The following is a 26,817-nucleotide window of genomic DNA, read 5'->3' as shown; positions in this document are numbered from 1 at the left end:
TCATAGATCTATGGAGGTCCTGATTTTCGCTCACCCAGGATAGCCCAGCTGTGTGTGCAAAGATCATCTGAGAATCCCATGCAGGTCTCCAGCACTGGAAATGAGCTGGCCATCCGGTTTAAGACTGACAGTTCCATAAATGGGAGAGGCTTCAATGTCTCATGGAGAGCAGTCCCTGGAGGTGGGTGAACCAAGAAGGTATCACTAAATTCTTCAGTTGAACCTTTATTCAATTTCATGACATATTTAGAGAGTGCTATGAAGGCTACATCCTCTATTACTACTCTGACTTCCCTAATAGGGAGCATTGCTTTGGAATATACACTTCCCTAAAAAACACAATGGAGTTTAACTTCCAAAGAGTCACCTCGTATGTGAAAACCAGCCAATGCAAGCATGCACATCCATGGTGAAAGCAGAAGCAGGGTGGCTGGTTAGACTCACTTGATCCCCGTGGGATTTCTGCTTGTTCACCAGCCACAATTTGGGCATTAGTAAAGTGGTAAATTACTTTATGCCGTGTGTGTGGATGCTTGTTAAATACCCAAACTATAAATGTGAAATTTGCCAATTCCTAGGAATTATTACCTTCTGTTATATAGTGACTTTCTGCCCAAGATCTTAGGCTGTCTAAATAAATTGTTGCAGATTTTCAAAGATAAAGTATTAATGCACAACTCTGAGCAGATGTTAATCGATACAACTACTAATTAAAGCAGTGTTTACTGAACTGCTCTGTGTCAGGCACTTTTCTAACTATTCTACAAAGACTGTCTTGTTTAATCTTCACAACCACCCACTAAAGGAAGTTCATTTCTTATCCTCATCTTGCTAATGGAGAAATTGAAGCTTAGAGAAGTTAGTGGCCTGTCCAAAATCACACAGCTAAAAAATGTAAAAGCAGAGATATGACTCCAGGCTGCCTTATGGTCCCACTTCTGCAGGTCAAAGGTAATACTGTTAAGTTTATTAGGTCTTTCCTAAAGTTAATGATTCATTAATTTAATAAAAAATTATACTTACATAGTGTTTAGATTACCCCAAAATGATTCTCAGTTATCAGAAAATAACACTGAATTTTCCCTTTCTAGTTTATATTGTCATAAATCTGAGAAATGGTGGGTCACAGAGTTAGACATTGATAGGTATTTGATTACATCATAGGAATTAAAAAACTTAATGACTGTGCAAAGTCCAGAATATCAAATTTTTAAAAGTAGATGTTAAATTATTTGTAAAACTGTATACTATTGAATTGGGCTTACCTGGTAGCTCAGATGGTAAAGAATCTGCCTGCAGAGCAGGAGACCCGGTTCAATCTCTGGGTCAGGGAGATCCCCTGAGAAGAGAATGGCTACCCATTCTAGTGTTCTTGTCTGGAGAATTCCACGGACAGAGAAGCCTAGAGGGCTACAGTTCATGGGGTCGCAAAGAGTCGGACATGACTGAACGACTAACACTCATACTTCACACTACTGAATTATCAGCATTCTTAGAACCAGATGTTTTATTCTTAACGTATGTTATACTTTTAGAAAACAATGAAGAGGCATTTCATGGCTTTGTGAAGACTTGACTTTATTTGCATTATTTTTCAATATTTTGAAAATAATGTGGCATTAGTATCTAAAGTATTTGAAGTCTTAGACATCCGTCTTTGTTTTGTTGGAATGCAAAAATTAATAGTGAGTATTTAGCTCTTCAGAATGTTTACCAAAGACTACATTAAAATGGTGGTCAAACAAAGTAGCATATTCTTCTCTGCTCCCAGATAATGGTGTAAAGTTTTGTGCATTAGAGACTCCTCTTATTATTGTATTGGGTCTTTCATCCATAGGTTGTGGTGGCATTTTCCAGGCTCCCAGTGGAGAGATTCATTCTCCAAATTACCCCAGTCCTTATAGGAGCCACACTGACTGTACTTGGGTCATTCAAGTGGAAAAACATCACCGTGTTCTCTTGAACTTCACCGACTTTGACCTTGAACCTCAGGACTCTTGTGTTTTGGTAAGTGACACAAATCTCAAGCCTTTTCTCTGGTCAAAACAGAGCATGTTTAGTGGATGTGTTGGGTATGGATGTTTTCAATGTCAAATCACAGGAAACTCAACTATTAGCAACTTAAAATACAAGCACATTTATTTCTTACCTAAACACAAACTGCAAAGAGTCGGACACGACTGAGCGACTGAACTGAACCGAACTGAAACACAAACCAGGAGGTTTGTTTAACAACCCAGTCTCTGCTCTACCACTCTTAGTGAGCTGGCTTTTCATTTTGTGTTTGTTACCTCTTGGTCCAAAAATGGCTACAGCAATTCCAAATACCCTAAGTTCAAATCTGAAGAAGAGGAGAAGGAATAGTGTTTGTTGTTTCCATCTTGTATTTTTTTTTTCAATCAAGCAAGCAAAATTTTTACAAAATCCCCCTTACAGATAATTGGCCAGAATTGGCTGCAAGAAAGATTAGGGAAGTGTAGTGGATTATGATAGTGAATTTATCAGAGCCACTTTCAGTCAATTATTACTAACTGTCTGCAGGTTCTCACAAGGTTTCACTTTTCCTGAGCTCAGGATATCTTGATCTGCTGCTTGAACAAATCAGTCCAGGAACAGACTAGATGGTGAGGTAGAGTAGAGGAGAGCTACGGCTGTAGGTTGGTTCAGAAACTTTCCATCACTGCCAACAACTTTAACACATTTTCACCTGAAACTAATGCCTAATGTGAGAGTGACTTAGGTTGTATTTTGAAACTTTTTTTTCTTTACCAAAGATTTTCCATCTTTTATTTGTATTTAGAGAATTCTCGTTCAAATATAAACCAGATCCTCTTGGCTAATGGATCATTCTGTTTTAGTTCCCTGGCAGTTTCTTATACAAATTCCAACTTGTTAGCTTTCAAATTGAACTCAGGAAAATTCAAAAGTTGTCTGATAACTTTCGAAGTAGTCCAGTCTAATGGAATGGTTTCGAGAATTATTTTACAAGATTAAGTCATTAATCTACCTAAAAGTTCAGTTGATTTATGGCTATGTATTAACGTTTTAACATGCGTCTTCAGAGTCTAAATTGGCCAAGCCTTATACGAACTTAAGGTGTAGGGCATCCAATTCCATAAAGGTAACTCTCCTGACAAGGACAATTTAAAAAATTTGAATGATGTTTTACAGCATTTTCCTAATGCAACAAGGAACTCACAAGGTGTGCGAGGTTTCTGAGTTAGTATCTGATAGAGATATGAGCCTGGTATTTGAGACTGCTTTTGCCTGTCGGCATTTGCTGATCCAGAAGGAGTTAGCAGCATTTCTGAGATCTTTTCAGGGCAAAGGGGAACAAAACTTGTGTCCAGGATCTGAATGGGGTAGGAGTACTGATAAAACATCCTGAATCATAGGTAGAATGGAAGTAAAACAGCCTTCACAGAGACCATATCCCAGCTTCCAGTCACCTGAGTGGCCCCCAAATCTGAAGCCATAGAATGAGAGCAACCTTGCATCACTAATGCATCCAGGCCTTGGACATCTGACCAAAACAATTTAAACTCTTCTTCAAAGGGAGATAAAAATCATTCCAGACCTCATTTCTACCAATAATTTTCATATGCAACAGCAAGCAAATTATCAAAGATGTTCATATACATGAGGGACGATGCACCATAAATGAGATTCAACATGAACAACAGACTATGGAAATAAACACACTGATATGCCAGGTGCTGAAGTTATCAGGCACACAGCTTACTAAGCAGCTATGGTTGCTGAGACTATGGAGATAAAGTCAAACTTAGAACTTCTGACAAAGACTGCAAATCATAAAAAGTAACATTGCAAATTGAAAAACACTGAAAATTTAAAAGGTGGATAAATGCCAAAGGTGAAATGAAGATCTTAGCAGAAGGATTTTGGGTTTTTTTGTTTGCTTTATGTTAGACAAATTAGAGATGAAGAGAGAACAAGTGATTTCAGAAGAATCTATCCAGAGAAAATATATTTATAAGCAAAAGGGTGAAAAATACAGAACAGAGGTTAAGATATATATAGGATACATATAAAAGATGTAACATGCATTTATAAATGGAGTAGTAGCAATATTTGAAGAACTGATGACTAAGGCTTTTCTAAAACTAATGAAAGACATCAGTTTATAAAACCAAGATTCCCAAGGAACCCAAACAGCCAAGCAAGACAAATAGAGACATACTTATCTAAAAAAAACTTAAAGATTTTAATCTAAAAGATCAAGGGAAAAAAGTTACAATCAACCAGGGGAATTGGTGAGTGGGGGAACAAAGTATCTTCTAGAAAGTGGCAGACTGAATGCTGACTTTTCAGCAGTGATGATTGAAAGGGAAAAAGAGATTGTATCTTAAATTTGAAGCAATAAAATAACTACCAACCAGGAACTCTGTAATCTCTTAAAATAACCATTAAATATGAAGGTGAAACAATGCCTTGAAACAGTAGAGGTGCCTTCAAGAGAAGTTTGAATGGGCCAGAGACATCTTGTCTACCTTACTGTTGTGCCTCTGGTGGGTATTTCTCCATCTCTTTCTCCCTCTCGCAGTCTATATGGTTCTAGGTACAGTTTCTTCTCTCTGTGAAAGTCCATAATGCATAGAATTCAATAAACAAATGTATGTGAAAAAAACAAAGCTTAGGTCAAAGGCACACCCAGCATGGCGGCACTGTTTCCCATCCCGTGGCTGTGAATAGGATTTTCCACCTATTTACTACATAATATATAAATACACAGACTGGGTTTTCTAGTAACTGTGGCTGTATCTCAGCACGCAGCTGGGCTTGGCTTCATAGTGAGAGGAAACAGAAATGAGGAAGTAAAACCTCAAATATGATCTGGTCTTTAGGCATGAAGATAAGAAAATGAATCCTCATACTGGTGCTGGGAGGAGTCCAGTCTAGCAGATATGCTAAAATACAAAATGTAATAGTCCACACAGATTGTCAGGATCAGGGCATTCTGTGTGAAGTAGTTAGGGTCTCCCAGCCAGTAGGGGGATTAAGTATCAGAAGCAGAGACTGATAAGCCCTTGAGCCATACTTGAATGTAAAAAGTGAACTGTACCGGCAGTGTGGGACACCATAGTGCCATGGTTAAGAACTTAGCTCTCCCTGATGCTGAGCCTGGATTTTGCCACTGTTAGCTGTGATGTCCGGAGAAAGCTAGTCTTTCAGCTTCAATTTCCTTAACTCTGCAATGGGGGCAGTACGGAGTAACCATGTCAGTTTTGTTGTTGGGATATTTAAGATCATATAGGTGATCTGCTTGTCGCACAGCTTTCCCCCCAGGGCTTCCCTGGTGGCTTATTCGTGAAGAATCCACCTGCCAATGCAGGAGACGTGGGTTCGATCCCTGGTCTGGGAAGATCCCACATACCGCAGAGCAACAAAGCCTGTGCATAACAACTATCAAGCCTGCGCTCTAGAGCCCAGGAGCTGGCACTAACACAGAAGTAGATGGAATCCTATAGAGGAGTATTTTGTGAAGAAAAAGGGATCAAGTAAACCCTTGGCCCTAAACTACCATTTAGGAGGAAGATGGGCTTCCCTGTGGCTCAGAGGTAAAGAACCTGCCTGCAATGCAGGAGACACAGGAGACATGAGTTTGATCCCTGGGTTGAGATGATTCCCTGGAGAAGGAAATGGCAACCCACTCCAGTATTCTTGCCTGGAAAATTCATGGACAGAGGAGCCTGGAGGGCTACAGTCCATAGTGTCACAAAAGTGTTGGACATGACTTAGCAACTAAACGACAAGAGGGAGAAACAGAAGGCAAGGATACTGAGCGTTACCCAAGAAGACGGGAGGAGAAGCAAAAGAGAGTGGTAGCGTAGGAACCAAAAGTGAAGTCAGTTTTTAAGAGTGGGTGGGCAAAGGGACCAAGTCCAGCAGAGGTCAACCAGGATGAGGCTGAAAGGAAGCCACTGGATTCAGTCTTTGGTGACCTTGAAAGGAGCAGGACTGGTGTCGGTGGTGTTGGAAAACTCCAGATCACAGTGGGTTTAGAGATATAGGAGCTTCTTAGCTTTTTCTCAGAACAGTGGACATGAATGGTAGAGAAGGATAAAGGGTAATAGCTTATGGGAGGCAGGACCCATGGAAAGTTGTTATTATTATTTTTAGTTGTGAAGGAGCTTAAGCATACCTGGACTGCAGGGTGCTGGTCGTGAAAGAGCAGCTGAGTATAAGAATTGATGAAGGAATTGATGAAGTCAGTCACTAGGGCAGAGACCTTAGGAAGGACCTGACTGGTTCTGTAGATTTCATATTTTCAGAATGAGAAATTTGAACCCATGGCCAACTGTAAGATTTCTTTTCAGATTGGCAAATTTATTTATATTTAAAATTGCATAAATCATACACAAGCTAAGTCATTTTTGTTTATACAATTTGTAATTCACTTCCACAAAGAGAGGGCTTCCCTGTGGCTCATATGGTAAAGAGTCTGCCTTCAATGCCAGAGACCAGTGTTCGATCGCTGGGTTGAGAAGATTCTCTGGAGCAGGGCATGGCAACCCACCCCAGTATTCTTGCCTGGAAAATTCCATGGACAGAGGAGCCTGGCTGGCTAGTTCATGGGGTCACAAAGAGTTGGACACAACTGAGATAAAGAAATGTGGAAAAGGACTATTCAGATAAGTTGGGGTAGAGCTCTGCTGGGTAGGGTTGTCAAGTGGCCCCAATTATGGGAGTAAGAGGTTTGGAACCAGGCAGGCAATGTACTGGAAAGGCTGGGAGCTTGGCTTCAAGTATTACTGAGCTGTCCAGGGGTTCATGAAGGCAGGCATTGAGGCACTAGCTATCGCTCTTTATAGCTAGATGGACACTGGATGTGAAATGTCCCTAAAAGTCCAGTATCTTACATAATATCTCTGTAGTTTAAGTTCATACAAAGCTAGTCATTCATTGTGGATACAGTCAAGTTAATTTCTTAGTTCTGCTACTTAGAGTCATTAGCAAAGAGAAAAATATTCAACTGCCAATGATGTTGCCAGATAATGTTTGTGTTCATGGATTTTTAATAGAGCTCAAGTGTATTATTCAATACCAAAGTAAATTATGCTTGAATGGGGCCAGCCATCAGGGTTTTAAGCTTCCTTTAACAATTTGGATTCTCAGAAGTGGAAATATCCTTTTTAACAAGTCATTGTGTTTACTGAATACATAGAATGTGAAGATTAAAAGAGGAGAGGTTAGAGATAATTTACTGTCATCTGCTTATTTGAAAAATAAGAAAATTTTGGTGCAAACAGGTCAGGATTAAGACCAGGTAGAAATTAATATCAGAACCAACACTATAATGCAAGCAAGCCATAAGTATTTTGGTAAAATATAACAAGTACAGTATATCTGCAGAAGACTGAGTCACAGGATAAAGCACAACTGAAAAAATAGGAGGAGAAGATAAAACCAGAGTTACTTTGGAACCATTCAGAACTTTTTCAGATGAACCTATACTTCACTTATTAATTTGGGGAAAAATGTTGGGATCTCAAACATGAATTGCAAAGTGGGTTTCCTTTGAAGTCAGGTGGTCTGAGTTCCATCCATCCATTTGGTCTTTGGTGTCCATTGTGTATGAGACACTACCAGGAAGTCATTTCCAGGTTCAGCACCACCACTAACTCTCCATGCGTCTCCTGGGGACGCTGCTGCTAAGTCACTTCAGTTGTGTCCGACTCTGTGTGACCCCATAGACGGCAGCCCACCAGGCTCCCCTGTCCCTGAGATTCTCCAGGCAAGAACACCGGAGTGGGTTGCCGTTTCCTTCTCCAATACATGAAAGTGAAAAGTGAAAGTGAAGTCGCTCAGTCGTGTCCGACCCTCAGCGACCCCATGGATTATAGCCTTCCAGGCTCCTCCATCCATGGGATTTTCCAGGCAGGAGTACTGGAGTGGGGTGCCATCGCCTTCTCCGGGGGATGCTAGTTTGCTCATTTATAAAATCAAGTGCCTGGGGAACCAGCAGAAAGAGGAGACCTTGGGGAGAGGATCCAGTTCTGAGTTGTGTTTGAAGAGGAGAATAAGGGAAGAGTTGGAGAAACAGACACGAAGGGGCAGGTGATGTCAGTAGTGGATTCATCCTGGAGGTCACAGTCTGACTCCACAGCACTGGGCTTCTGTTCATCCTCTGGGGCACAAGTCCATTGGCAGTGGTGGAGGGTCCTCTCCACATTTGTTGTCCAGAAGAGAGCTCTTCTTGAGGGAGGTCTCGTCTCCAGAGGTCCCCAGTGGACACAGTATAAACCCAAGGGAGCCCCAAAGCCCTCACCCTGGCTGCAGGGAACTAGAGGCACAATTTTCAGCACATAGAAGAAACCGGTGAAATGGAACAACAGAACAGTAATGCACAGCCTCCACCCCATTTCATGGAACCCGCAGTGACAGTCTTTGCCAGAGGATCAATCTGTGTGATGCATGAATGACTAACAGATGCCTGGCTGAACACAGGAATATGGGAACTGTTGTCATCTCTGCTCTTACAACGATCAGTGCCCCAATGGAAAATTGAAGTCGGAACATTTGGGAGCGTGTTGAGTGGAATTCACCTCCTGGCACAATTATTGACATTCGATCTCAATCTTTTGAGCCACATGAGAGCTTAGATAACATTGCAGAAGCATGTCTTCTAGAATTTCATGCTGCTCTAATGAAAACAAGAGAGAAACTGGGTTTTTTGACTGCTATTGAAATGGTGATGGCATCGTGGGGAAACTCATCAGAAAGCTCAGTTTATATTCAGGTTTCAACTAATTTGGTGATACGAGTGCACTTTCTGCTCAGTCCTTTTGAGTGCCTGGCGTCGTTAACCTCTGGCTTCCCTTGATGACACACTGTGAGCCTTTCTTGCTCAGGCGACAGCAGGACCCACCGGCTGAGCAGAACTCTGTATGGTCAGCATGAACACGGCCCCATTAGGTTTCCTTTCACGAAGGCCAAGGATTAAAGTGACCTCCGACCAACAGCTTAATTGCTTAATTAGAGGCTCTCTCCGGAGCCTTACACTCAGGTAGCTCCGAGAGCTCTTACTGATCTCAGAGAAATGCAGCGGTAGCCCGGTGTGAGATGAGAGGGGAAGGAGAGCAGCAGGACGACTGGCCCCAGAGACTCTGGCCTCTGATTCCAGCATCCTCTTTGCTCAGCACAATGGAATGTCCGCCTTGTGAGAACCAGTGGGGAGCAGATGAAAGCGAGCAGCCCACAGCCGTGATCCAGCCTCTCATCTGGAGAAAATATCCGCTAGGGATACAGGACCTAGGACCAAAAAAACGCGGCACATGTTGAGTCACGGTTTGCTTTCTGAAGCTACTCTAGGAGAAAGAAAGCAAAATGTTGGATTTGAACTAGAGAATACCAGAGCGCCCCAACCCCCAACCCCACCCCAAAGCCGCAGGGTTCTGTTTTTGTTCACATTACTTAACATTGAGGCTCAGGGTAGGCGAATGTGAAACACAGTATCTGTGTTTTTATTTTTTAAGACCCTACCTATGATGTGTTTCCTTTGAAAACATTCCCTTTCTAAAACTGAGCAAAAAGACACAGGGATAAGAGAAGTCAGTACTTCAAAGAAACAATTCTTAAACAATCCTTCCTTAAACATTTATTTTAAAAACAAATCCAGGACAGAAATCAATCTCTTTCCCGTCCTCTCCCTCTTGTATTTTCCCTTTCTCCTTTACTTCTCACCATAGAAAGCTGACTTTCCATTTGAGGATGGAATCTGATAGTGACTGAGGATGATCTCTGATAATCTCTGTTAAACATTTTATTTTATCATTTGCTTTTGGTAATCCATTTAGCCATCTTGCTTCCTGGTGCCAAATGAGTTACCAAAACGGCACTTTAGATCCCCAAAGGGAAAAAAAATTAATAATAACTGAATTGGAGCCAGTGTCCTTGGGTCTGTGGACCCAAGCTTTGTTTTGAGCTTTGTTTTGTTTGCATTTTAGCTCAGAATCTTTTTAAAAGCTTGTTTATTCGTAAGAATAAAATGAGCTTCTTGAGTTTCTTTTCCTACCGACATTTCCAGTCATCTCTGAGTCCCTGCTTGCAACAACTGCAAATTAGCAGAGTTTATTGTCTCCTGTAAACTGTGAAGCTGGAGTGCCACCACGTAGAACAAAGACTCAGGAATGAGAGAGACCTGACACCAGATGTGCGCTATGAATTTGCGATTTCTTTTCAGAGGAGCATAGCTGGAAAATATCACTGACAGAGGAAACTGATGCTTCCTCCCCGTCCCCACCTGCAAGAAAAGCTGCTATTATGAGTAATATTTCTGTTTCCTTCCTTACCTACATTTATGGCTTTAACAGCTTAGATAATTTCCTGGCAGATTCCCCTCCCTATCACTTAATAGTTCCTCGGTCTTGGCACAGTTCCCGTTCCCTAATGGGGATTCCATTTGCAGCCATATTAGCTTCTTCTGCATGTATGGCACATGTGGATACATTTCACAGACTCTCATCCTCCACACTGACCTTGCACCCTGATGAGAATGATGTCTTCTGTACCCTTAGATCTTAGCCTCTGTCACACATTTTGACCCTGATAAGCTTCAAAGTAATCCAAGCAGTAGACATGTGTGGTGAGAATGAATTAAAGTAAAGGCTAAAGACCAGGTTAAAAGCCTGGGTGAGGTGAGGAAAGAAGCTGGTCCAGGGAGGCTGTGTTATACCAGAAAAAGGGCAAGAGTGGATGGATATCTGGATCCAAGACTGGAGCCAGGAGTTAGGAGTCGGGGATTTTGATGTTAGGTTTAGTGATGAAATAACATCACAACTCAATGGACATGAATTTGAGCAAACTCCAGGAGATAGTGAAGGACAGAGAAACCTGGTGTGCTGCAGCCCATGGGGTCACAAAGAGTCAGACACACAACTTTGCAACTGAATAGCAACAACCAGGCCCCGGTACCCTTTGTTCCAGTCTGTTCAGATAACCATGCCAGGAATCCCGCGCATGTGCAGTGGGTGGAATGCATGACAGCTGCCAACCACTCCAGAACCCACCCAGGCCTTGATTGAGACTTTCTGAAATGCCTTTAAGGAGGCATGCTTGTAGGTCCAGAGAAGAGAGACTTGAGATTAACTCTGTTTGCCAGGATTTTTTTAAGGAGACTATGGACATATCACTTTAGCTTTTTAGAATCATGATCCCTCAATATTCTGTTGTCAATGAGTAAAACTTGATTTTTATCTTTTTGGTTGTTTTAATGATAGTTGATCAGATGTCAGGCAGATGGGATTTGTATAGTGGCTCCACACTACCCAGCGTGTGACTATGAACAAGTTACTTATGTCTTCTGAAGTGCAAATGGAATTGTAAGAAAGAATTTTAAAAAATATACCTAAAGGATCAATCACAGTGTCTGGTACAGATAAGTGTTAGCTATTGCTGCTCGTTTTTCTATTACTACTATTTCTAGTTTTGTTACTACTCATGCTTGTCAAAGGTTGTAACTTATCTCTTTTTTAAAAAACAATATTTATATATTTCCTGACTGCACTGGGTCTTCCTTGCTGCATGCCGGCTTTCTCTAGTTGCAGCAAGTGGGGACTACTCTATACTGCTGTGTGGATTTCTCATTGTAGTGGCTTCTCTTGTTGAGGAGCATAAGCTCTAGGCACATGTGCTCAGCAGTTGTGGTGCACAGGCTTAGTTGCTCCGCTGCACGTGGAATCCTCTGAACTATGGATCGAACCTGTGTCCCCTGCATTGACAGGTGGATTCCCAACCACTGGACCATCAGGAAAGTCCCTTTAACTTGCATTTTTGAAAATTATGACCCTTAGATACACAGACCTGGATCCATAATCCCCAGTTCATTGGTAACTATCTTGATTAGTTTATAAGCAGACTCACTTTATGTTAAAGTATTTTTTTAAAATCTTAAAATATATATTATAAAATTTTTGCATGCTCTTCAGTGCATCATCTCAGTGAATGTTTTCACTTCATAAGTGGGTTATTCTCATACCGTCTAAAAGATTCACAAATGAGTTGAGAAGGAGAAAATGGTAGTGCAGTAAATGAAAATAAAAGCATATTCATATACATTCACAATTTGTTTGCATGGAAAGCTTAACTCTGAAGTTAAGATGGCATTGGCATACTTGGGGAATGTAAAACATGCTGTGTGTTTTGCTTTTGAATTAAAATAGTTTCCTCTTGCTCCAGTTGATGCTGATTTTAACCCACATATATAGTGGGTTTATTTTCTCCCTGAGGAAGATGAAACTTAATAAAAGAAGAAGATAGATGAAGTAGAAGTACCTTCCTGTCTCCTACTCACAAACATTCTGAGAGTACTTATTCAAGTTTCTAGAAATGAAAATGCAAACATTTCTGAGGAAGCTAATGTTCATTTTTGCCTTCACCATGTGCGTGCTGTGACGCTATGAGTGCTGTGTTTCCGTGAGGGGACCACCACTCACCCCATCACCAGGGCTCTGATCCTGGTGGAGCGGGGCTGTGGGCTGTAGTTCTACACATTGCATTTGGATCGGGCACTGTCCTTGGTTCTCAGTAAGGCAGAACCGTGATGCTCGTCTTTATTCAGTACACTTTACTTTTTTAAAAAAGATTTTTGATGTGAACCACTTTTAAGGTATTTTTTGAATTTGTTGCAGTATTGCTTCTGTTTTATGTTTTTTATTTCTTGGCCACAAGGCATCTAGGATCTTAGCTCCTTGACCTGGGATCAAACCCATGCCCTGTGCATTGGAAGGTTCATTCTTAACCCCAGGACCACTAGAGAGGTCCTTACTCAGTATGATCTTAAAATGGACTGGGATACTCTTCTTTTTGCGTCGGGTTTTACATTTTAGAAAGCACATTGCATGGTGGTGGTTGTTTGGAGACCGAATTAAAGGGGGACACAAATTCAGGCAGGGGGAGTTTCAGGCTGCTGTAGTGACCCAGGCAAGAGGGGATGAAGTCCCACAACAAGACAGTTGGTGGGGGGGAGGGGTGGGAAGGGGTCCAGGAGACATAGAAAGGGAGAGCGAACAGAACAGAAGGCTCTGTTCCATGGAGAGGATAAGGCAGGAAGTGAGGCGGCAGGAGGACTTAGGGGGCGGAGCGAGGACTTCAGTTTGAGACAATGATTTCCATGGTTGATGGGACATACCAGCCGTGTTGTCTGGAATGTAGTCAGATATCTGAGCCTAGAGCTTCGATTGAGGTCTGGACTACAGTTGTAGATACTGGCCAGCTAACAGATGTCTTGGAGATCTTAAAACAAAAACTGTATCCTTGATAGAGTCCTGTCAGGCAGCAAAAGGCTAGATTAAATGGCATTAATGTCCATCTGGCTTTGATATTGGAGTTCAGTTATATGAAGAGCATATTTTCATGTCTCTGTGTGGGATCACTTGTATTATGTCTGCCTGGCTATACACATAAACATTTTAAATATATACATTATTTAAAAGTTTACATGTTCCTCATATCAAATTTCTAAAATACAGAAAAGAAAAAATAAGAAATGGACACCATCTATAATACTGCAAAGCAGAGACCATTAACGTTTTGGCTCATTTCATGCAGAAACACACACAGGCAAACATGCGCACCCTTTACCCACATACACAAAGGGAGTTAAGAGAATACTGCGCATTGTTTTGTATCCTGTCTTTTTCACTTAGTTTATTTAATACATTTCTTCTTAAAAACTGTTTCTTTGGCCCTTTAGTCAGTTACATGAACACCCTAGAATTGAGTTAACCACTAGCTTATTACTTAGGCAACTTCTATTTTTTTGCTTATTATAATAATATTTGGAAGAGCATCTTTGTATGTATATCTTAGTCTACATTTCCTGTAATTTCCCTTATATAGATTCTCTCTTCCTTCCTGAAAACTCTATTACAAAATATTTTAAGTGTACAGAAAAGACTACACAATGCACGTAAAGTATAGCATGAACAAAAACATTCTCCTTGCTAAATCTCAATATTTTACCATGCTTGCTTCAAGTTCTTTCTTTTCTTCCCCCAGAGAAATGAATTGCTGAGGACACAGTGAGGCCCCATGTGCAAACCGCACTGATTCCAGTCCCTGCCCCTGGCCCAGAGGGAACCATTTATGGGAAATTGGTTTATGATTCCCATGGCTGTTTTGGTACTTTTTCATGGTGTGTTGTTTCCACATACAGTATGTAGTAGTGATCTGCATGTTTTAAAACTTGATGTAAACAATACAACTTGACACCTATTCTTCCATTCTCTCCTCTCATTTAACGACCTGGTGGGACCGTTTTTCTACACTGTGGTGTATGCAGATCTAGCTCATTGTGTTTGCCACTATACAAGAGTCTCCTCTGTACCATGGGGCATGGACCCATTCTGCTGTTAATGCACTTCTAAGCCTTCTAATGTTGTGCTGGGGCAACCCTTATAGCAAGGAACATTATTGTCCGTGTATTTTAATGCAGCCATACAAGAGTTTACCTCAGGTAGCTATCTGGAAGTGAAAGAGTTGGCTTTTACATATCCTCTGCTGCCAAATTCCACTAAAAAATGTATACGTGAGAATTTGTGTCTTCTAAGTCACTTAATTCTGGTGAACAATCTGTACTACAGTTTCATGTCAGATTAGGTGGCTGAAGGATAGAGAAAGGTTTGTCCACAATAACATCACGTGACATCTTTCCCACGGCAATCATTCTCTGAGCACCTGCCAGGGTGTTTTGCTAAATAAACTTACCTTCTGTTTTTTCTCTTTAAAAGGGATTTTGCCACCTGCTTTTAAATAATGCATACTCTTAAATAATATATATTTCCATCATCAGTAAATACATGGAAAGGTGAAAGTTTACCTTTGCTTGGCTCCTTTATTTTCTCAAATTGTCTCTGGACTCTGACCTTTGGCATACATATATATCATCAGAAAGGAGTGCTAATCTCTAAGCTGAAAGGTTTTCCTTTCCATCACTTTGTGCTGGAGTTGACACTTTGAACTTTGAAAGGAGGTTGATATTTATTCAAATCTCCTTAACATTTAAAACATCAAATATTGAAGTTCATAGCAGTTTGACTCAGTTCTGACTTCTGGCCACAGCTCAGGGTACTGATACTGGATACTCTGGGACCTGGGGGTGAGTCCAGTGTCCTTTGCCCACCTTCTGCCTTCCTAGTTCTCTCGCAGTGCTGGTGAAGGGCTGGCACAGCTGGCAACAGGGCACCTGGGCAGGTGTGTGTGGCTTGGTCCCTTCCTGATTGGAACCTCCTCCACTGCCCACAGGGCCCAGAAAGCAGTTCCTCTTGTCCTCTTTCCCCCTGTGAATGGCCTCTTCCCTGCCATCATGCCTGCTGTGCATTTATACAGCCCAGTCCACAAGAGAGGAGCAACTTTTTTTCTTAACTCTGGGTTTTCCTCAACCTCAGTCCTATACTCTTAAATATATATTCACTTACTCATTTGTTCATCAGACGTTTGCTGTTTGTTATTTGCCTGGTTCTATTCTTTTTCTGAGAAATCTCTTATTTTTGTATGGTAATGGTGAGCTCAGGTATTGTGAATGTGTTTGCTGGTATCTGGAAATTTGGCAAACTCTGGATACTTTGTAAAGATACTGATTAACTTCCAGAAGAACTTAGCTTACTACTTAGCCAGGTCTCCCTCTGTTTTTAGAGCATCTGTAGTTGGAACTCCAGGGATGGTGGCTAGGTCCGTCTAGTCAAGGCTATGGTTTTTCCTGTGGTCATGTATGGATGTGAGAGTTGGACTGTGAAGAAAGCTGAGCGCCGAAGAATTGATGCTTTTGAACTGTGGTGTTGGAGAAGACTCTTGAGAGTCCCTTGGACTGCAAGGAGATCCAACCAGTCCATTCTGAAGGAGATCAGCCCTGGGATTTCTTTGGAAGGAATGATGCTAAAGCTGGAACTCCAGTACTTTGGCCACCTCATGCAAAGTGTTGACTCATTGGAAAAGACTCTGATGCTGGGAGGGATTGGGGGCAGGAGGAGAAGGGGACGACAGAGGATGAGATGGCTGGATGGCATCACTGACTCAATGGACGTGAGTCTGAGTGAACTCCAGGAGTTGGTGATGGACAGGGAGGCCTGGCGTGCTGCGATTCATGGCGTCGCAAAGAGTCAGACACGACTGAACGACTGAACTGAACTGAACTGAATTTTATTCAAAATTTAATTTTACTAGAGTTACCTAGAAATGAGTTGTTTGTACTGTGTAGTTTTTTGTTTGTTTTGTTTTGTGTATTTCCCTGACTTTTTCCACCTAAGCGACAGATCAGAAAGTTAATTCCCAGGCCTAGGAAACCTGTGGCAGTAGGCTTAAATAAGACTATAATAAGACTTAAATAAGTTATATGAATATGTTATACATGTAGCCAATAATATAATTTGCTATCTTTGTTTTGGAAACTAAATGGAAGTAAAGGAAATATATATTGATAATTTTTATGACTTCAGACTTTTTAAAAATAGCAACAAGTTTTCTCATAGTTTCTTCCCTCCAGTTTCTTTCTTATAATTTTATAAATTAAAACTTGATTTGATATTACGAGTGTTAAGAATTACTCTTAAATAAAAGAATTGCTATTTCAAACTTAAAGAAAAATACTCAGCTCTCTCCTTAATAACCTGAGGTCATATACTTTCATAAAATGGTAATTAAGAACTTATAACTTAATAACTATGACACACCATTTAAAGAGAGGTAACGTGAAAGGATATAGCATTTGGAGAGAGAAGAATTAAGTTTTGGGCTCTGCTACTCACTAGCTCTTTGATCTTGGGTCACTAGCTTCCATTGTCACTATTGCCTGTTGGATGAGACAGTAGTTTATTAGCTAGCACACTTTGAAGTCTCACTTTTATCACTAAAAAAAAAAAAAAAAAAAAAAAAAAATCACATAGTGTTGAAGACTAGTTTAGAGGTATTGCAATGGTGTTTGTAAAATTACAGCATGCTAATCAAATGTAGGGTGTCACTGGTGTATAATTTTGGTGTAGGGGCATTTGGAAACACTCTATCTTGGATCCATTCCTTGTGAAGCAACGCCCCAGCCATGTGAATTTCAGCCCAAATCCTGTGATTCCTGAATCTCTGGGTAGGAAGGTTGGAAACATGGAGACCTCCTAGAAAATGTGCTCTTTCAAAGAATCCCCAGGGACATAGCTCATTCATGTGATTTTCTGGATTTTCTAATTCTAATCTTCATTTTCTACTGTCCTTATTTTGTCTTAAGAGGATTGCAATCAAAAAGACAGCTTAGAAGGGGGTAGAACAGTATCTGCTACTCACCGAGCTTCTGAATTTGGAGAGAAATAGAGGAAACTAGAAGAGTCTTGCCTTTGTGAGTTCATGGACTTGTAGAAATCCTCGAAAAGTGTGTGTACTGTTGATGATGGTATTTGTTCTTCTTAGGAACTGTGGGATTTGTGACATTAGTGAGGTCTCTGTGCATCTGTGATCTTCTTCTTGAAAATGGAGTCTTGGGAGGAGAAATGTGATAGTATATGTGAAAGGCTGTATCCAGTTTCCAGCACATAGTAAACATTTAATGAATGGTTGCTGTTATTAATATTATTGTCCCCTGCAAAAAAAGGAACTTATTTCCCCTGCCTTAAAGATTCATGGGCTTCTCTGGTGGTTCAGTTGGTAAAGAATCCGCCTGCAGTGCAGGAGACCTGGGTCTGATTCCTGGGTTGGAAAGATCCCCTGGAGAAGGGAGCAGCTACCTACTTCAGTATTCTGGCCTGGAGAATTCCATGGACAGAGGAGCCTGGTGAGCTATTGTCCATGACACACAGAGTTCCAAGGCAATGAGGAAATTCAGTTTCACATACTGATTCAGCAATCTGGAGCAGGGGTAGCGGGGTGGGGTGGGGAGTCTGCAATGTAAACTCCATTCCACTGTCTCATCTGGAAGGTCAGCCAAGTCCCAGCACAGAACTGAACAGATGCAGAACCCTATATATTTTAAAATAATGAGGTAATTTTCTATTAATAAATCAGGCTCATATCACTATATCATTGGAAATAATTCTACCATTTCTCTTCTTCTTGACCATAACCCTATGAAGAGCAAAAAGTTCCAGCAAATGCTGAGTTTCTGAAAATGAGTGATTCCTCATCATTATTTCTCATGTATTTGCTCCAGTATTCATTCTTGCATCAGCATGTGTTGTGAGAATGGTACATGATGTGACTGTCCTGGAGTTATGAGAGGATGAGAGCAGGGAAAGTCATGGCATTTATAGACATCCAGGGATCTCACGGTGAGTTTCTCTGACATGGAAACTCCCAGTGAAATCTTTGAAGAGTTCCTAGAAATGACCAAAGACTCAGACATTCTGATGGACCCGAGTGGACAGAGGATAAAGCACTGTGTTCCAGCAAATGTGTTTTCTTTCTTTTTAAGAAAAAGCAATTATTATTTTTTGGCTGGGCTTTCTCTAGTTGCTGCGAACAGAGGCTCTTCTTCCTTACAGTGTGATGGATTCTCACTGTGGTGGCTTCTCTTGTTACAGAGCACTGGCTCTAGGGCAAATGGCTCAGGAGTTGTAGCACTTGGGCTTAGTTGCTCTGTGGTGTGTGGAATCTTTCTGAACAGTGATCGAATCCACGTTACCTGCATTGGCAGGCAGATTCCTAACCGGGACCACCAGGAAAGTCCAAGTGTGCTTTCCGCTAGGTTGCTGATGTGCAGATAGACACTGCACAGAACAGGGCCTTGTGGATGCCGATCTGAAGTCCTGAGCCACCATGTACCCAGTTGCCTTTCTTTGTAGGCATTTGACGGTGTAAGCTCTGCAACCGCCCGCCTTGCCGGTGTGTGTGGAAGACAGCAACTGAGCAACCCCATCATATCTTCCGGAAACAGCCTCTTCTTGCGATTTCAGTCTGGCCCTTCCAGACAGAGCCGGGGGTTCCGTGCTTACTTCAGACAAGGCAAGTTCCGTGTGGTCTCCCCAAGGCACAGACCATCTGCTGGTACTGCAATACAATGAGACTAGTCCTTGGAAATTGTTTCCAGCTTTCTATTTAATGTGCGACACTTTAAGAAGAACAAATGATTCTAACTGTTGGGACTTTCAACTCTGTCTTTGTCCTCCGGATCTCTGTATTCCTCAAACAGGTTGTCAGAATCATACTGACAAGTGTCTTTAATATTAGAGACACTTGTAAAGAAGTGTTTATCCAAATTCATTCATTCATAGATAAATGACCTGGCATTTATCTAAGATTTTATGCTAAGAGATACACTGGTATAAATTGCAAGAATTGTAACATAGAGTCAGATTCTAAGCCTTGAGATAGTGGTTGCCCTTCACCTGAAGAATCAATGTTGTTTTCTGTTGTCTTTTTCTTTTCTTTCTTTTTAGATTTTATGTGGACCTTTTAAAAAACGTTTTGAATTTGTTATACTATTTTTTGGTTTTTATTTACTTATTATTTATTTTTGGCTAAGAGGCATGTAGGGGATCTTAGCTCCCCCACCAGGGGTCAAACCCACACCCACTGCCTTGGAAGGAAAAGTCTTAACTGCTGTCTCGCCCGGAAGTGTGTCCACCCCCCGTACCCCACTACATTGTCTTTTTCTTAAATCACCACTTTCTACTAGAGACCTTTCCATCCATTGCCTTTTGTCTGGTAATTTTAGAGGTTAACCCTTTACCCACCATCAGAGATGGAATCTAGAGCTGGAGGGGCTCTTGTCTGCTGAATATGCCTGTGATTTTTTTTTCAGAGGATTCCTGTCCTTTCAAATAAGTGTGGTCTCTTTAGTCATTTCATCTGTTTCAGTGGACTCACTTGCTCATTTTCTGTAGTAAAGAGCCCTGGCCAGGAAGAGTTTTTGGATGGAGGTCCCCTGAGGTTGCAATGTAGACTGCGGAGCAAGACTGATTGCAGAATTCTTTCAAAGAACAGTTTCTGAACACTTTTTCTTCTAACTAATCACTTATATTTCACTTCCGAGCACAAAAGTCCCCAGCAGGTCTTCTTTGGGCTACTACAGCAGCCTCCTTGGTCTCACGTATTCCTCCAAAGTCAGTGTGCAGGAGCGAGTTCTGACCCTGACCTTCGGTGTACCATCATCTGTCCTGGCTCTGCGCTAAACAGGGAGTGGAGCCCCAGCTTCTCTGGATGTTCCCCATGGGGACAGAATCTGCCTGTCTTTTCTCAGCATTGCCCTGACTCTCCTCACGTGCCCCTCACTTCAACCAAGTCTGTGTGGTATCCCCCATACCCTCCTCTCTATCTTGTTCAGACTGCCCTCTCCCCAGACCACTCTTCCTCACCCCGACTCCTTCAGCACCATCCCCTTTGTGAAACACCTTGTACGCTCCCCAGCTCTCAGCAGGCACCCCTCGTCTTCTGTTCCCACAGGGATCTGCACATCCCTGATAACACACAACTGCCCGTATGAAGTCTCTGTCAATTGAGTATTTCCTAAAAATGAAGTCAGTTGTTAAGAGATTATCCCTGTGCCTATAATTTACGAGTGGGTAAAGCAAGTGAACCAATGCCAGAGTTCCATTGAAAGATTCAGGCAACTCATAACCATTTAATCTGTTCTTTGCCACTCCCCACTTCCTGTAATTAAAGAACACTGTTATAAAGGTAGGGTACATTGCCACTTTCTCATGATTCATGTGCGGCTTCCTTGGCAGAGAATTTCCTTGACATGCCCTTTAGAAATAAGCAAACATCACTTATGTTTTCATTCTTCAAATAACTGTTCTGGAGAATCAGTAGAAATCAAAAGTGTATGACAGAAATGTGTGTCTGTGTGTCCCTCAGCCTGTGGTGGCCACATCCTCACTGACTCCATTGACACTATATCCTCTCCACTGTTCCCGAACAACTATCCAAACAATCAGAACTGCAGCTGGATAATTCAAGCTCAACCTCCCTGTAAGTAACAAAAATAAAAAGGAATCCAGGATGCATCATGTCTGTGGGAAAGTCCAGCAATGACTCATGTTCTTATCTCTTCGCTGGTAACAATTGATGGCCTTCCTCTCCTGTTTTTGGAAGCCCTAACTCCTCATGTGCACAAGAACAAGGGTTTCCTAATCTGGTAGGAAGTAATTTTTGCTCTTTATTCTTAATTAATTTTCTTTTTATAAGTTTCAAGCCCTCTCAAAGGAAATAACCAAGTGAAAACCTATAACCTAGTAGAAATGACAGGCATGTGAAATTGGGGATTAACAAAAATACGGAATGAATAAATAGTTTTTGACTATTTGTCTTAACTGCAGCAGGTGCTCAAGAAGATGCTAAATGAATAAATGAACAATAAGAACCATAGACTAGAAAGTTAATAATTTATACTTTGGGGATGCAATGCTGTGAGCATATTGGTCTTCAGTTAAGGTGGAAGTTAATGATAAAGCCTGGTCTCTCTTGGTTATAAAATGTATTTTTAAAAGTCCCAGCATAGGCTTTGAAGAAGCATTTAATAAGTACTTACTTGTATTCTTTTTAGAATCCTAGAATCTTTCTGATCTGGTAAGAATCTAGTGGTAAGGATTACTATCCACATTTTACAGAGAAAATGAGGCGACCACTAAGAACTCGAGCAAAATGACTGTGAGGAGGGTGACCCTGGGGCTATGATGAATCTTGTTTCAAAGGAACCCTGCTCTTCTTGAGGTTTTCAGGGGAAATTGATGGCTTCAGACATAATGTGGGAAAAACATTAAGTTCTTGACTCCACTCTCTAATTAATGACCTGTGTGATAATAGGAAAGTCACTTAGGCTCACAAAGCCCCATTAGCTAATCTAACAAATGAAGGGTTTGGCTTAAATATTCTCTAACATTTTTCCTGGGGATGTTAAACATTAACAAAAGGGTATCTTTATTGCTGTGCATATGATTTGGGGGTCAGTGATGTAACCCTTAGCCAAAGAAAGTAGCCAGCCAGCCAGGAACCAATCCTTGAATAAAGAAACTCCCGGCCTTGAGTCCTGCAGCCTTGCACCTAAGGATAGTTTCTAAACAGTTGTAAAGCTCTTAGATGAAAGAGCTCACTGGTGTAAAGACAGCAAAAGGAAAAGATCCTATTCTAAAGATTCAAGACCCTGGAAGAAAACAAAAGGAAAATGGACCCAGACTCAGACTATTTTGCAAGTAATTCAAAGCTTTCTTTAAAAATAACTGAACCTCCATGTCCCTGCTTCTGGACTTAGAGTAACACAGAAAGTGCTAGGATATTTGTGTCAGGGAGGAAAATGTGTCTTATTTACAAGCACAGGTAAAGAATCAGAATTTAAGGAAGCTAATAAGAAAAGTACTTCTGAGAGAAATACAGCAACAGCTGATACTTTCCCCGTCATCCATGAAGTAAACCCACCGCAGGGTTCTCTTACCAGCACCAGCATTTCAGAGTCTATGGACATTTTTAAAAGCTTTTCAGTTACTCTTCAGACAAAAAACTTTTAGCACAGTGGTAGTTACTTCTCCTCTTTACCCCTGTCGTCTTGTGCACATCAATCAATTCTTTGCCAGAGAACCAGCAGGTGAAATGATCAGGGGTGAAATCTTGCTCCCTGTATGTTTTGTTGGCCAGAACTTTATTAAACAGTCTTCCTTTCTTTCCTCACAGTCAATCATATCACCCTGTCCTTCAGCCACTTTGTCCTTGAAAGCAGCACACCATGTACCCAAGATTTTGTAGAGGTGTTGGACGGCAGCCACGACAACGCACCCCTCCGAGGTATGCCATGCTCACTCACTCACTTCCGTGGCCTGGGCTCTTTACAGTTTCTGTACTTACATGTGTATATGCTGTCATCAGAGGTTAGAATGTTTCCAATAACTATGAAGACTGTCATAAGCCAAGTAAAGATACTGAGAGGCTGAGGAAGCAGGAGTCAACATAGGGCTTGAGAAACTCAGCTCATTCATCTTCAAGGACATGAATGGTTTATGTATTTTTTTTTAATTGAAAAGTTGCAACTGCTTTAAACAGTAGTAAAATGCAATCCCTTCTAACATTAGATAGTATTCCGGTGGGAAATTTCTTGTTACTGTTTGACCACAGTTCTCGTGTTCAGATTGAACATGTTTCTTCTGGTTTTGTCCTCAGTGGAAGGAAAATAATGGATGGATGGATGGATAGATAGATAGCTGTAATGGATAGGTAAATACATACACACACCCCCGCCCTCCAACATACACATATATATATATACATTGGATGGATGGATGGATGGATGGATAGATAGCTGTAATAGATAGGTAAATACATACACACAGACCCCCCCCACACACAAATATATATATATATATATATATATATACACACATACATTGAATGGATGGATGGATGGTTGGATGAACAGAATAGATAGATAGATTGACAGGCAGACAGGCACATATTATGGAGTTCTGTTTGTCAGACATCCCAGTAAAATTAAAGAATGTTGCTTATAGTTTCTGTCATGTTCTCAAACAAAATAATCTCAGGTTATTTTGGGACGATCCCCTGGAGAAGGCAATGGCTACCTACTCCAGTATTCTGGCCTGGAGAATTCCATGGACAAAGGAGCCTGGCATGTATGCATGTATCTATATACATATAATTCCTTGGACAGAAAAGCCTGGCGGTCTACAGTCCGTGGGTTCGCAAAGAGTCGGACGTGACTGAGCGACTTTCACTCACTCACTCGTTTAGGTGTTCGCTATGAGTCACTCCTATTTGAGCGCTGTCACTCACGCTCCTTATCCTGCAGTAGAAAACAGGTCGCATCAGAGAAGGGGCTTTGTTTCGCTCATGGCTGTATCCTCAGTACCCAGAATGTGCCTGAGACGATAGTAGGCAACTGACAAGTGCTCTCTGTGGACTTCTGATTGTATTCCTTGTGATTTTGTCTGTAAGCATTTGACCATGGTCAAGGATATATTATTTAACAGACACCTATATAACCTTGCACTGAGCACTATTCTGAATTTTATAATAGTAAACTTTATAAATAGTACTATTTTTATAAAGTTCTATTTATTAAAAAACTTTATAAATAGAACTTTATAAATAGTAACTCAATTCTTATACCTTTATTACATAGAATTTCATTATTATCCATGTACCTGTTTCTCAAGTGGGAAACTGAGGCACAGAGAACTTGAGTAACTTGACTCATGTCACATAGCTGGTAAGTGGCTGAGCCTGGAGGTGAATTCAGGTGTTCTGGCTCCAACATCCACAGTGTCTCAGCTATTGTGTATTGCTGTTAAGTATTAGCCCGCTTCTTTGTGCAGGTGCCGACTGCCCTGGAGAGTTTAGCATTAGTTACATTTGGAAGTTATCTGTGTTTCTCTTACCTTCCCCTCACAGTCTTTATCATATTTATAAATGTGTTCACAGTTTATTTTGAATCATCAGGCATCACCCCAAACACTGACCCTGATCTAAATGGTTTTCTAGTAGTGGTTCCTTTTGTTTGCTTTGGTCTCTTGTGATTTTAGTGAATACATGTTGGCATATCATCATTCATTCTCCTTGTCAATATCATCATTGTTTAGGCCGATACTGTGGCCCCTCCTTGCCCCATCCTATCACTTCCTTCAGCAATGCTCTGGTGCTGAAGTTCGTCTCAGATTCTACAGTGAATTTTGGTGGTTTCCACGCCACATATGCTGCATCCACGTCAGGTAAGAGATGTTAGCAAGCGGTGCTATTAGGTTAAGAGGAATGTGTAGAAAATCCTTGATTTATTATTTGGGATTCCTTTGCATTTTGTGTTCTGAGCTAGTTTCATAGATCACCTCTGTGACTCATTTTACTGTCTTTCAAATTTGGTTAACATGTTTATAAATTCTAACAGCTGTGAACTCTGTACCACATCTTCCTTATCCATTCACAGACATTTGCTCCCGTACCTTGACTATTGTGACTAATGCTGCTCAGGGTGGGGAGAATTGGTTGGGTTGGAATGATCTTGGGTCACTTGCTTGTTGGTGTGTCCTTGTTCTCCTTCTTGATACGTTTGTTGAGGGAGCCCCTGATGGACAGTGTCCAACCGTGTCTCTACCCGGTGGACAGCTGCCATGCTTCAGCCTCCCTGGCCTGCCGGCTGCACTCAGGCAGGGCTGGGTGTCTTCAGGTATGCAGGATGGACCATTGCACATGGGGAGAAGGGAAAGAGGAGCACCCAGTAAGAGGCTGTACGCTAGGATAGTTGTGCTTGTCAGCTTCCTCATTATTAGCTGTTAAAAGCCTTAGAATGCCTGGGAGATCTGTGCAGGTTTCAGTGCTCTCCTGAGAAGGAAATGGTGAAATATTGCTTTCTTTTCTAGGCCAGGGGTGAAAATCATCCTGGTCAGAAATATTGAGGATTAAAATGAGTCTTTTATTACATAGAGCTATAGTTCACAGGAAGAAAGGGCTTTTAGAAAAGAAACTACAGGGATTCATTCTAATCCACCATAACCAGTGGCTTTTAGTTTTCAAGCCACAGAATCTTTCCTGATTATTATATATGCCGTGGATTTTTTTTTTATTATGAAATGAAAACAGTACATCCTTTGATGCTCCTAACAGCTCTTCCAGTGTTCTTTCTCTATCTTACGGCGTCTTGTATTTGACATTGACTCTGCCACTCACTTTGTTTCTCTTTTCTTCTAGCTTGTGGTGGGATATTCCACATGGCTGAAGGCATCTTCAACAGCCCTGGCTACCCAGAAGTTTATCCTGCTAATGTGGAGTGTGTCTGGAACGTCGTCAGTTCCCCTGGCAACCAGCTCCAGCTGTCTTTTGTGTAAATCCTTTTTTTTATAGTGTATTGTTTCAGTGAGAATGAATCTGCAGGAAGGAAGCTATGTTACTGATAGGATGGACAGCTAATAGCATATGTGTCCAAACAACTGTTAAGAGAATATGGTGGGAACTTCAAGGAAGTCTGCTTATTTCCTCTGTTGTAGTCATCGTTTAGGTTATAAATAGCATTAAACTTCTCTTATGAATGGTTTTAGAGTCCTGCCTACAATTACCAAGAATACATGCCTGAGCTCTCGGCATGTTTTAGTTTTTGGAATTCTTATCTTCAGATAACATTAATTTTATCTTTAAAAAAAAAAAAAAAAAAAAAAAACAACTTAGAAACACTTAGACTCTTCCAGAGAATCACTATCATTCTTTCTTCCAGCAGAAATCCGTGTCTCAATTAAGCCTTCTTTACTCATACACCTTATCTCCACCGCAATCCACTTTTTCTTCTTACTCTTGGCAAGAAAAGGATTTTGGAAGTATTTGAAACTGTTGGCCTGACAAAAATAGGTATTTTTGTCAGACATTTTTTCCAACAAAGATGGGTTTATTTGGAATCATCAGAGAACTGCAGTTTGAGGCCTGCAACCATAGTGAGCCACGTGCAAGTCCCTATATAGAAAGGGAAGGAGAACACTTCTATAGAGAAGAAAAGGAAGTTAAAGGGCTATTGTAAACTTTCTTCTCATTGGCTGAGCCCTTCAGGAAGAAAGAGAGGTCTTTTTTCTTCCTGTTGGACACTTCTGTTTTTGCAGGGCATGAGACTGCCCCCTTTTGGTATGTGACTCTATTTAATTGAGATTCTATTTATTAACTTTTTACATTTCCCCCTTTTGATCATAATATTTTTCTGAAAGCATTGCTGATCTAGAATCAGGGTTTCTAGTTTTAGCAGTTTTCTGTGTGTCCATGTCAAGAAGGACCTTTCCTAGTATAGTATCTCATGTCAGAGCGAAAGTGCACAGATTGGAAATCTATTAAGGTCACATTTGTATAACTAGGAGGAGTGGGAGGGAGAATGCTCGGGTACTTTTAATCTGAAGTGCATTTGAT

General features: G+C 41.1%; 1 protein-coding gene across 1 annotated transcript in view; it reads left to right on the top strand.

Moving 5' to 3' along the window:
• Positions 1–26,817, top strand: part of CUBN (cubilin) — a 265,197-nt gene that overhangs the window by 128,494 nt on the left and 109,886 nt on the right. The window contains exons 30-36 of the mRNA XM_052651051.1: positions 7–181; positions 1,838–2,007; positions 18,780–18,939; positions 20,794–20,907; positions 22,603–22,713; positions 24,522–24,650; positions 25,624–25,756. Coding sequence (XP_052507011.1) covers positions 7–181; positions 1,838–2,007; positions 18,780–18,939; positions 20,794–20,907; positions 22,603–22,713; positions 24,522–24,650; positions 25,624–25,756 — 992 coding nt within the window. The remainder of the gene's footprint in view (positions 1–6; positions 182–1,837; positions 2,008–18,779; positions 18,940–20,793; positions 20,908–22,602; positions 22,714–24,521; positions 24,651–25,623; positions 25,757–26,817) is intronic.

This window comes from Budorcas taxicolor, chromosome 13 (genome assembly GCF_023091745.1).
Source record: "Budorcas taxicolor isolate Tak-1 chromosome 13, Takin1.1, whole genome shotgun sequence".
Taxonomy (NCBI): Eukaryota; Metazoa; Chordata; class Mammalia; order Artiodactyla; family Bovidae; genus Budorcas; species Budorcas taxicolor.
Note: the sequence above shows the minus strand (reverse complement) of the source record. Positions and strands in the feature narration are given on the sequence as shown.